Source organism: Synchiropus splendidus, chromosome 1 (genome assembly GCF_027744825.2).
Source record: "Synchiropus splendidus isolate RoL2022-P1 chromosome 1, RoL_Sspl_1.0, whole genome shotgun sequence".
Taxonomy (NCBI): Eukaryota; Metazoa; Chordata; class Actinopteri; order Syngnathiformes; family Callionymidae; genus Synchiropus; species Synchiropus splendidus.
In genome coordinates, this window is record NC_071334.1 from 26,294,322 (window position 1) to 26,307,454 (window position 13,133).

The 13,133-nt window shown below is 41.0% G+C and overlaps 1 protein-coding gene across 1 annotated transcript in view; it reads right to left on the minus strand.

The window, feature by feature from the left end:
• etv4 (ETS variant transcription factor 4) overlaps positions 1-5,808 on the minus strand; it is a 28,301-nt gene extending 22,493 nt beyond the window's left edge. The window contains exons 1-3 of the mRNA XM_053861275.1: positions 5,637-5,808; positions 5,101-5,191; positions 4,982-5,029 (exon numbers count right to left, since the gene is read on the minus strand). Coding sequence (XP_053717250.1) covers positions 4,982-5,029; positions 5,101-5,191; positions 5,637-5,693 — 196 coding nt within the window. The 5' untranslated portion in view covers positions 5,694-5,808. The remainder of the gene's footprint in view (positions 1-4,981; positions 5,030-5,100; positions 5,192-5,636) is intronic.
• Positions 5,809-13,133: the final 7,325 nt, after the last annotated feature.

Consider the following 13,133-nt stretch of genomic DNA (forward strand, 5'->3'; position numbering starts at 1 on the left):
ACAGGTTCGCAAGGACCCGAGTTCTTTGACTGCCATAGGGTGAAGAGGTCAAATTCACTCATTGAGCCTTAATCCTGTCAGTATTTATTTGTCTATGCTAGCAATACATTAATGGCAGTGAGAAAACGGAGCTCTGCTCAGGAGCCGCTCACGATTCACTCACATAAACCGTTGTTTCCACCCGCTGGCTCTCACACTTACATCATGGCATAACAAGCGACACCGTGCAGGGAAAAAATGATGACCACCATTCAAAAAACTTGAAACAAATTATGGATGTAAATGGCAATGAAAATCAAACAGCAACATGTTGTGGCTACAACACCAACACAGTAGTTTGTATGGCTTCCTGGAGCGCCTCACATTTGTTTTACTTCTCAAGTCAGAGGCTGGAGAAGACCCAGGTTGAATGTTATGAAAGAAAATGGTAAACAAGATAGTGACCAATATGGAGGCGACACCTTAGGTTTGCATATTTTTCTGGTTCTTAGAAGTGATTTGCGATAATATTTCATTTTCTTCTCGTGTAAGCATTGTTGCCTGCTTGAACGGATATTAAGTAAAACACAAGTATCCATCCATCATAAGGCTTATAAATGGAAAGGAAAATAGTGAAAACAAAAGGTTTTAAACAATGTTTTCAGATGACAGTCATTTTAAGACTAGTCACTGTGCTGAGGTGAACCAGAAATTCAATTCAACATTAGACTGGAAACAGAATATGGATCTTCAAAAGATAATCACCAAATCACTAAATATAGATATTTATTTACTGCAATAAGACTTTGGAGAGGATGTAAGAAAACACCTAAAAAAAACCCAACATGAAACAGCGTCAGTGGAAAAGGCCACCCATCAGAATGAACCAGTTTAAGTGAGTAGAGAAGTGTGATCACGTATTACAGCAGTGCTATCTGTGGCTGTTAGTAGAATTCACTAGAACCAGGCCCTATTTTGGTTGTCAACCTCCATCCTTTGATAAGTAATCCACTTATCTTACCAGACAACAGAAAGCATGAACCCAAACTCCACGGCAGCAGCAGTGACAGACTCTGGTTGCCCTGTGCCTATTTCCTGAGCCGAGGAAACCGGACGATGGAGGGACGTTCTGATTAATGACACAGATTTCTTACACAATGTTGCATCCTGCACGACCATAACATTATTATTACTACTTATTATTACTGCCTTTAAAGTTTCAAATGGTTTGCCTTGAGGATGGCTGATCTGGTGATGCAACGGAGCGCCCACAACAATCGCATCCTCTGGTTTCAACCAGTCCGAGAACAAAACATGTTTAACTTCACAGAGCAGCTTGTTTTAATGGCACAGCATTTCAAAATGTTTTAAATGGGTTGTCTTGTTTTATCGTTTGACATGAGCCAAAGCTAAAGCATCATTCGATGCTATAGGGATGGATATCAAAGCTGACTTGGGTTGGTTCTGGCATACTGCACTGTGACAATGGTGAAACAGAAGTCTGTATGCAATAAGGAAAATGTCCTCTTCAATAAGATGGCTGTACATTTGTAATTTAAGTAATCTCCATTAGTGAGCTGTAGGTCAAAGATCCAGAAAAAACAAATAGACCAACACTTATTGTGAGCAAGAATACACAGTAAAAACTCAAAATCTTACCAAGTTTGTTAAGCCTTATTTTTTTCGATTTTAGATACATTCACTTGTATGTAACATTTCAGCAAGTTGGAGGGAATTCTTTTAAGACTGAACAATCTTAAATATGTTGTTTTTTGTCACTTGTCATATTGGCAGATTTTTTTTTCATAGTACCGTAACTTGGTGAGATTTGGAATTTTTACGCTCAAGTGACTTTGGTACTCCAGGTTGTTCCACCACTTTTAAAGTTACCCCACCAAGACCGATTTTACTTCTCACGGAGACATGAAGATGCGATCTCAGCTGAATGTCAAAGGGAAGTCCAATTGTTATACTTCTGCCAGGGAGCGTAACAGTATCAGCCTAAGGGCTAAATGTCATATTTGGGACGGGGGTGGGGTCGATGAGGGGCTTGCTGGTCCTCTCTTTAATATTTTTGTAAATAAACAGTAGCAGACATGATTGTAACTATGGTGTGAGCGCATGATTTGTTTCCAGGAACATCTCAACTGGAAATGCAAGTCCGCACACGACAGAGAGAGTGTTTATAGGCAGACCTTTTTCAAAGCTCGCAGGAACCTTGAATGACTTTTTTTTTTCTCTCAGTGGGAGATCCTGGGAGGAGCCCAGCAGCTTCACTCATATAAACCTAAAGGCCAACCAGACAAGACGCAACAAGCTCCTGAACTCTTGCCATTGAGCATGTCGCCTTCTACATCTCCTGTCTGCTTCCGGAAATTCGGAAGAAAAAATACTCCCTGGAGCTACCCAACTTTTACAATCTTGGGTGAATCCCTCACAACCGCAATCAGTCATGATCGAGTCTTTCATTAATGTTGGAGGAAAGGAGCGGTCTTAAGCTGGGGAAGCAGAAACAAGCCCCCTACTTAGGCTTTAAATGACACTCTGACTAAGTTACACTACCATCTTTCGCCCTTTCTTCTCTTCATCTTGTGACTCAACAAAAAGCTGCCACCCAATTTGCCAAGCAAACTGTAATAAAATGTGCTCGCTGAAATCACAAAATAGAGCTACTGAACGTCACTTACATCGCTTGAGCCCCAGGCACTGCACGTGCAGGAAATACATCTATGATACATCTGTGTGAATCTATCGTTTTATATCTATCATGGCCCAACTTCAGACAGGGTGACTATTACACTCAACATATTTGGATTTCCTGGTTCTTCATGTGGCTCTACTTGAAGTTGTGAATTCCCAAAAAAGACCAGCCATTTTTTTCCATTTTTTTCTTGAATTGTATTTGTAATGTTTATATTTTGTTAAATTACGCTCTTTTACTGCTGCTGCTTGTGTATATATTATTTATTAGTACCTACTGGTTGTTCTCAGCATGCTTGATTGTTTTTGATATATTCTTTTTTACATTGTTTGCACCAAAGGAGTAGCGCTCAAATTTCGTTGTACACTGTACAAGGACAATAAAGGCTATTCTTATTCTATTCTTCTAAATCATATTTTTAATTAGCATTTTAAGAACAACTTCTCATTCATAAATAGCAAATGAATGTTGTGTTACTTTAATTCATTTAGAATAAGTTGCGTGCGGTGGGTATTTATCATTTGGACACATACATTTCATACGATTTTATGTGTGCCAGAACTCAGACACAGAAAACACACATAGATGTACTAAAATTGAAGGAATATTTGATTGAAATTGCTTGATTTTTAAAAAGAAAAATTAAACAAAAGTATTTAACATTTGAATTTTCTTTAATATGTGCAATTCCAAAATATGTAATTAACAATATACTCATTGCTTTTTTTGTTTTACAAAAGATATTTAATATGTATCAGTTTTTCCTATTTTTCATGACGGCACCCAAATCTATTTCAACAAAACATTTTCTTCATTTAATGTCTTTACTTTATTTTGATAAATATGTTCCCTCGAATGAAAGGTCTGACAGCAACACACTTTAAAGGTGCGAAACTATCTTTAACTTGAAAAGCCATCTCGGTGAATGCAAGTAGGTTGAAGACGCGACACGTATTGTTACAGTTTTATTGCTCCTGGCTCTTTTGTCTGAAGAGCTGGTGTGAAGTGAACTTGCGAGGTTTTTGACGCCGCATGAGAAAAAAGGGAGATGCCTGAAGAGACAGACGGCCGAGAACTAGTTGGTACTAGTCTCTCTGATTTTTTTTAATGCTGAACCTTAAATACAGGTAAAACCCCTAATTATATTTTCAATTCAAAATTGTCAAAGTAAAGTAAGGTATTTTTTGTAAAATGCACGTGTAAAGTAAATTAACATCTTAGTATTACTTAAAATGGTTTAAATCAAAAACTTTGATCAGCGATTCCTTAAGTCAAAAAGTGACGAAAAATAAACACATATTAAATCCTATCTACTGACAAGATTCTAATAATTCCCTTTCAAAAAGGTTGAAAAGACAAAAAAAAAACCCTTGCTGTTCAACATAGTTTCTGTGTAACGACTTTTGCATGACATTCCCCTCCAAAAAATAAGGAAAAGTATTACAGAAAAACAATAAAGCAGTCATAATTGGAAATAAATCTGCAAATATGAGGGTAATGAAAGGAAATGAGAGGAAATAAAATGCAAAAGGGAAACGTTGTACTGTAAAAGTTGTGATTCATAGCTCATAAGTGGAAGCACTTGAGAAGACCGCAACCTTTGAAGGAACTATGGGAATAAAAGCTCCATACGCATGAGATCATGAAAAACCAGCCACATTCTCTTTCTTTCCCATTCACAACTATCGGCCATATTACACCAGCCGACCTCACAGGTACATGCTCAACAAGGGCTTCCATTGCCACCAGTTTACGGCACTTCATCCCAAAGAGACCCTTAATTGACAATTGGTTCTGAAAGTCCAGAAATAAGCTTGGAATTAGGCACATCAAAGGCTCGAGCTACAGCCAGCCACCTCGTGAATTGACTTTAGCGCCAGTGAACGCAGCTGTTGTGCCACCGTTTTGCTCCAGGTTAGCACCAAACAATGACTCACATTTGTGTGGCCCCATCCTCTGTTTTACTCACATACAGTGTCATTTCCAAATAAGAGCTCAGGCCACTTTTGTACCCTTCAATCGACAATAGCCAAGCGATCGTCCTCATCCCATGATCATGTGTTGCGACTAACTGAAGCTTAAGTACTTTTTTTTGGCTCATAACAACTCTCCTAGGCTTCCTTTTATTCGGTTTATGAGCATGTGTGTTGCATCGGAATGGTCAGGCTCCCCATTGAGAGTCTTTACGGCAGCTGGAGCAAGGAGGTCATCATCTTCAGCCAAAGGTTTACAGCAGCAGATTGTGTGACAGAGTGCAGACAAGTTTGCCAGAGAAGCTCGGGGTAAATAAAACCTTCTCACCTTCTGTGAGCCATGTCTCTTGGAGTTGGCTTAAGTCTTGGAAGAGGTCTGTAGAGACAAGTTACACTTAAAAAACTGAACACAAAAGCCCGTTTCAAAGGCGAGAAACCTGGACTTACCTTCGGATTCCTGAGGGGGCAATTCTGTGTCCATGTATTTCCTTTTCGCTGCCATCAACAGTCTATTTAGGGGCCCATTTCCTTGCGACTTCTGCAAAAGCCATACATGTTAACAGATGAGGAGCAGACTCCAACAGCGTCAAACAGGTAAAGCCATGTTTGCAACGGACCCCGAGGACAAAAAAGCAAAGTGTTGCAACTCTTGTGCAGTCACAGTAGCGTGAGAGGAAACTCATGCAGATCCTTCGACACATTTATCTGTGGAAAAGTAAAAACCTGCAAGCGACCGTTTGTCAAACGTTTCACGCGCAGTTGAGGGGGAAAGTAGTGAACATTAGAGACGGAAGTAAGCTGAAAACTGGCGGTATAAGTCGTGTTTTTAGTCCGAGTTCAGCATTTATTTGGCTCTACCGCGCTGTTTTGACCAACTGACGCGAATGCGCAGCGGCGGCGGCGGCACAAGCGAAGTCACTCTGAAGTCAGGCTAAAAACAAGCGGAAAAAAGCGCAAAGTAGCAAGAGTTGATCCATACGTACATTTGCTAAAGTGTAAGGCACTTGCTGGTCCAAATATCCATCCATCTTATAATCCATCCGTTAACCGTTTGTGGTCATTTAGTCAGAGTTGAGGGAGATCCACGCAGCCTGCAGGGAGAGGAGGGAGCTCGCCTCGTCAATGGAGGCTGCATGCATAATGAGCTCCATTCACAAAAAGAGGGAGGAAAAAAAGACGAGAAGGGGAAGTGATGGCGAGTGGTTACCCAGCAGGCTTCGACCCTCCCCTCGGCAAATCTCTCCTGTTCTGTCTGTGACAGACAGCGCGTCAGCAGGTAACATTTTCATACGACCGACGCTGTGGATTCTGTTGCAGCAACATCATAATGCCACAAGCTTAAGTTTTTTATTTCTGTTATGATGCTTATCATGCACCTGTGGACATCTCTCTTCACTGTATAGTTAACAGTTGCCCAGCAGGCGCTGGACATCTGGAAGTAGAGACACCAAAGGTTATGTGATGGTGACCGCTCTGTATGTCATGCTTACATCTGAGGCAGTGGTTCTCAACCTTGTTGGAGGTACCCCACCAGTTTCATATGTGCATTCACCGAAACCCTTGCTAGGTGAAAAATAAATTTAGATTTTTGTCAAATTCAAGACATAGGTATATGTTTTGTTTTGTTTTTTATGGTGTACAAATTGAACCGTGCATGAACATTACCTTGTTCAAACAACAAAAGCAACACAGCGTGACTTCTGCTCTGAGAGACCAGTTCAGATATGCATGGCTTCACCTTGGCAAGTGCCATTTTCAAGTCTGTTCCTTCTCTTGCTTTCGGTAGGTTTAGCATCCGACCACGAAAGTCACACGTTGACTACTGAGCACACTAAATCCCTGCAGTGCCGATTGGCCGCTGGACACTCTGAAGTGATTCCGGATTTATTATTCATCATCATATTATCAGTGAAGTTGAAAGTGTCCTCTTGTTTGCATGAGAATCCAACAAGTTGTTTGATTGAAATCAGGAGTTGAAATTGCATCGAGCAAACAGGTGGTATGCAAAGACACGTGGGGTTACGCGTCCATAACATCTTTCATCACAAAACAGGTGGGAAGATTGCACTATGGGGCAAGGACGACCACTGTGTGTTTTCAGACTGCAGGAGTTGCCTCAAGTTGGATTCGGCAGCACCAACCATTGTGGGAAAAATGGGGACAAGCATCAGAACATGACTATTGTTACTCCAGCAACATCAGCTACTTCCTGTTTTGAGGCATTGAAAGTCAATTTATTTGAAAGTGAATTTATGTAAATAAATAAAATAAAATGAACCTTATGCATGTAAAAATCTGTTTTACACAGATTTCAAACTCTCACTTCCTACTTTAAAAAGACAAATAACCTTGTCAGACGGAGGATAGCTATTGCCGCAACAGTATCTGTTGTAGTCTCATGATGTGGGTAGGATGTGGTCTCATCTCCTTTGTCTTCCATCATCCCCCTCAGTTGATCCGGCACGAGGTCAGAGCAAGACAGTGGAGGACGCTAAATCTCGGCTGTTGTCAGTGATCTGTTTTACTAGGTCTCAATCTCAGGCTCTGCTCTGAATCGTATATGCACAGGAAATTATATGATCAATGCCAGACAGAATTGAATTCACCGCCAATATTTTCATGAATAGGAGTGAAGAAATTAGATATTTTATGGCCATTGAAAAATTCAAGGTTAATCATGACGAGACACAAACATTGTCACTCTATAGTCAATAATGTTTTAAGTAAGTTCTTGTGACTGTGAACTGCTGCTGTACTAGAAAATAAAGTGATTTCTTTTTTCTTGCCTTGGGCTAGAGGATGTTCATGATTGGTTGATTTCCTCTCTCAAGAGCTCATATTTCAGGCCTTTGTCCACTTGAATACACACACTTATGAATGAAGTCTGGGCTGCCTGCGTTCCACCAATGAAAGGCCAGGCACTCCGAGTCCAAGCAGTGGTGGGCGGAGGCTGAGGCACGGCAGCCAATCACGCATCCAGACGGCTGGCTTTTCTACTGGATTTTCCAGTTGTTTTTCATTCACAAAAAGAGCGAGAGGGCAGAGGTGGGGGGAGCTTCCATTCATAAAAAACCTGCCCTGGCACGAAACTGCGACTTGTTTTTCTTTTCTTGCCTGAACAAATTCAAAGAGATCGACTTTGTTTATGGCTTTTTCATGTTACCAACCCTCTATTTATGTGAATATGGGATCACAGTCAGGCAGGAAAGTGGAAGTACCTTTGTAGAGAGTCCTGTATCATCAAAATAAGCTTCAAAACTGACGTAGATCACTTGCATTCCTGTGGTTTCCGTTCCTTTCCACACAGTCCCCCACCTTTTTCACTTCTCAGGGCTTCTTTGTACACAACAACTGATTAAATGGCTCTCCATGAAAACACCGCAGTTATCTAGTTCTCTATCTATCTATCTATCTATCTATCTATCTATCTATCTATCTATCTATCTATCTATCTATCTATCTATCTATCTATCTATCTATCTATCTATCTATCTATCTATCTATCTGTCTGTCTGTCTGTCTAGATTCTATCTATCTGCGTGTTAAGATGACTATAAATCACACACCGGATATATGAGGAATGAGTGGGCTAACGGTGGGAAGCTATAAAAAAGGCTCTATGAGTTTTATAATCAAGCAAATTTAAGGTGATGTTTGTTTTGTACAGATTAATGTGTAAATTAAATTTCCTGTGACCATCAGTCTCCAAAAGAAAATTAATGCATTTAAAGATGACTCGAATGTTAAAAAATATTTTTTTTCTTTCGGTTTGTTTGTCTATTTTTTTTACTCCTCAAGTACTTTTCCCCCCAGATCATGGTTTCATTTTAGAGTCTGACCCTAAAACTGTTTAGTGAATCAAATTTCAAATGTGAAAAATATGCTTTTATGTCTTCACGCATTGCTAAGAAGAGTTTTTTTTTAAAGATAACCATCATACTCTTGTGCCTTCAGTTCATAAAATAGTTATTTTTCAGTAAAATATTATATTTCAAATATGATTCATACTGGAGCTTTTATGCAGTTGAAGGCATGCGAGGTGCACATGTAACAATTAGAATTCCTGAGAAAAGGTGGACATCGGATACGTGGCACAGGCTTTGACTGCGACATGTGTTTTTAATTCCGCTCTGGTTGACGTCTTCAAATTGAAACCAAATGAGAGAAGAGGACAGAAAAGCTCTTGTGTTAAATACCTGACATAACTGGACATAGTCGCGTTGCTTTAGCCTAAACAACAATTACAGGAGATGCAGGGTGAAATTAGAATAAACGTAGTTGCTTTTTTTTGTTGCTGCTTTTATTCCAACACACAGCATACTGATGTGCTCAGTGATCCCTCTTGTTATAGTGGTCCACCTCTGCAGCTAATAAAGCCGGGTCAGCAGGGAGATAAGTACCAACAGAGACAGAGGGGAGACATTTGAAGTTCGGCTGCCGAGTGGATCCAAAGTGCTTATTGATTAACGCCGGCTGATGGATGGGTGAAATGTTGTTATAGCTTCAGCTGTTATGAAGGGACGCAGCGTGCAAATGGAAGTGGAATATTTAAAACAATATTGTTGGCATGAAAGAAAGTGTGTGAGAGGCCGGACGAGACAGGGCGGGATGACAGACCCAAGGAGCCAGTGGGATTGGTGGGGGGAGGGTGATGTGTGAAGGACTCGTCGACAACACCTCTTCTTCAGTCACCCGTCCTCAGGAGTTTTCGCTCACTCGTGCTGCTGGCATTAAAACACTTATCATGAATTCAAGGTGGTACTCAGTTGAAATGTAATAATATATGCATTCTTTTTCATTTTTCAAACTCATTTACCTTCAGGTGATGCAATACACATTGCAAGCAGAGTACTTACTTTATTTTGGTCAGGTGATTTTTGGCATCGCATGATCAGATAAACATGTCATGCTCTCGATCTGCTAGCCGTCAGTGAGCCTCAGTTTGTTTGGAGTGTTGACCGAGCTCTCAGAGGAAGAGCAGCTTCTCCCACGTGTCCTGCCAACTGGAAAATGATTCTCAAAGCAAACAGGGCCATGCTGTTTCTGGATGTGAGCGTATGTTTGTGTGTGTTTCTCATGACCTTGTAACTTGCATGTCTGAGTCTCAAGACAAACCGTTTCCAGTGACTGTTCCACTTTGTTAGGTCTGCGTAAGTCTCCTGGCTTATCTTGCATCCTAACTTCACCTTTCTGCCAAATTTGGACCACACGCGCATGATGCCTGATTTACATCTATATCCTTTGCAAACAATACCAACCTGAAAATAACCACAGACCAAACAGAGACTAATTTGGCCACAAAACAAAAGGTGACGCTTCCTTTTAAAAAGGTCAGACACTAGAGGATTTGTACTTGCAACCTCACTGGAACAAACCTATTGTTCATTTGACAACGTTCCAAAGTTGCTGCTTAAAATTACTGTACACAGTTTTAGATTTCACTGAAGTTCTTTGGCACTCAGAAGCAGTTGTATTCCAGGGAACTTCAAGGATTGGAACAAAGTTCAGGGGTCATCCAAAAAGTAGTGTATGGATGATAAGACAGTCAAGATGTGTCACTGAGGAGCCTTTGATGTTGATTTCGAGAGTAGCATTCCAGACCAAAAATACTGGCCTGGAATAACTAAAGAGATGAGTCACCTCATGGGTTACATTTCGAACCAAATTTTAATGCAACAAGGTCACTGCATTTTCACAAAACGAGATTTGTGTATTTATTTGCGGGTGGTGATTAAAGCAGACGTTCGAAATAAACCAGCGCAGAAGTCCACCACCATTAAACAGGGGGGAAATGTGATCTTCAGCCTCTTGGAAATCATACGCTCTGGATTGTCTCTGCCTCTTGGGGTGTGATTTCCGAAACTGTGTTGAATGCCTGGCAGTGATGTAAAGTCACTGAAGACAGAAAGAGAGTCCTGCTCTACGAGAAGAAAGGGACTTTATTAGAGTTTAATACTTGCATCCATGGTTTCTCCTTTGTCCAGGTTCCTTGTAAAATCGACCCAGGCCCTGTTCTTCATTCCCCGAGATCCCCACACTGTTGCCGGGATGTGTGTAGCTACATTCAGGAAATGTCACTGTTGGCATCTGATGAGGGCCGGCGCGCCAATCCAAGCGTGCCTCCTCGCCACCTGCGGCCCAACCTCCTCCGCCTCAGACACAGGCTCGCTTGTTTGTTCACCGGCCATTCCTTGTCACTCCCCTCCGAAAGTCAGCCTGTCTGGCCGCCTCTCAGCCCATGAAAGATCAATCAGGTGAGCACAATAACATTTATAGGGGTGTTTTTGACTGAAAGAAGTGACTGCCATGCAGCTGCACCCGCACAGCTGAGCTGTCGGAGAAAACACAGGGTTGACTTAAAGCATGTTCGCAGTAACACACACCAGTGCTGCAGTGCCGTTTGACCAGGACAAACACCATCTCCTATAGTGATTTACAGCCTGGAAAACTAGACTTGGCTTATCCAAATAAATACTTTCGTCAATCAATAATAGTTTAATGCTAAACAATTTAAAAAGCATTTTTTGTTTTACACACACACACACACACACACATATATATATATATATAGAGAGAGAGAGAGAGAGAGAGAGCGAGAGAGAGTGTAGATCCACTTGATGCTATTCAGCAGATGTGTTGTGTCCTGAAAGTGTGACATCCATTTTTACCACATATTCAGCGTGAAGATTATTCAGTGTCGATGTCTTTGAAATGTAATCTTGATCTTTCTTCTAATTATACGATTTTCCATGAGTGGTTTCTGAGGAATGAAAAAAAAAAATCAAAATTGACTTGCTGTAGGTGAAGATGTGTCATATGATTCGATAGACAGGGTATTTGAACCACAATTTTTTGTTCTTGTTTTGAAATGGAAACAGAAACTTCTGACCCTCTGAGTCGCTGATCCGCACATTTTTTTCCTTTAGAAGATTTAAATTTCTTTAGCGGCAGCCTTCAGCGGTTTATTATGTGATGACCTATGTTCAGTGATGTAAGTTGGGTCGTGCATGACTCATGAAACCTTCTCAAAAAGGCTCCCTGATACACAGAAGAAACCTATTAACAGCCACACTTGTGTCACTGCGTTTGCCCACGAAAGAGGATGTGGTTGCTATTAGTTTAAGGCAGAATCCTCTCGCAGATGACAGAGTGATGCTGTGTCCACTTTTAAATGTGTCCACCCTGAAGATAAATAAGGATGTCTGCAAGGCCCAGTAGGGGATCTAAAGACATTGTCCTGTTGACAACACAACAAGTGTGAAAGGAGCAATTGGAAGATCTGTCCATTAAATAAATAATGGCTGACCTGGCTTGAAATGTCAAGAAGACAAATTGGGGTTGAGATGGCTTTAAAAATCACAAGCACTAAGTGTGCATTAAGGGCCACATCAGGTCAGAGCTACAAGAAAAAAGCAGTTTTTTTTTATTGCCATCCTGGGAATGGTAACAAGGATCTCCACTGTTCCCAAATAAATTCAGCATCTAGATGCGATTAACACAGTTTAATATGCATGTCAAAGCCAAACTGATTTATTTCCACCAGTGGGACTACAAAAGTAGACCAAAGCGTGTTGCTGCTGACATTGTTGTGATAGAAAAGCATTGAAGTAGACACAGATGATCTTTGTTGAAGCCTCGCTCCGACACAGCACTAGCTTTGTCTGAATCCTGCCATTGTCACCAGTAGGCCCCTCTTCAACCACATGCCCATTTAAATCCCATTTTCCACCTCATTTCCATGCTAACTTGGGGACAAAAATCCATGTTATGTCATTTATACAAATGCATCTGGTTAGTCCACCCATCTGAGGGGAAAACCAGTTGGGTTGGCCGCTGGCGTCACCCGTGTTTAATCTGTTGAATCAAAGGCCAGCAGTGTGGAAGGGAAGAGAGTGAAGCTGGAGACCTTAATTCAGAAGTGATATGAAAATACAAATATTTTAAGATCTTGTTTTAAAATAGGCTCTGTTTACATACTCTTGCATGTTTTTTAGATGGAGCCTAATTTTGCCAGTTCTGTAATCACTGTAGAGCCGTCCTAACCTCAGCGGTGTAAACAATGCCAGCAGTACTTTCCACCAGAACAACATTCAGCCTCATTTACATTTCTAAACATGTGGGCCGCCATGTTTAGTTTTGGCTTATCCGGTTTGAGGAGACACGACTGCACAAGGTCGCTCAGCTTGATGGCAGATGTTCCTCTGTGACTGTGGATTTGTAGGAATGTGGAATCTTTGAGTCTCGATTCTCAACGTTGAAGCGGCTCTCTGGAACAAAATCATATTGTCATTTATGGGATCAAGAGATGCTGGAGGGAAAATGAGGAGAGCTCATGGTGCTGAAGAGTCATTCACACTAGCAGCTATAGACAGGAATAATTTAATTTTGCACAACTGTCCAACAAAATGATTCATTATTATGCGTCAAGCTGCCCTTCTCATAGAAAAAGTACCTTGGAAGCATGCCATCTAGTCACCAAC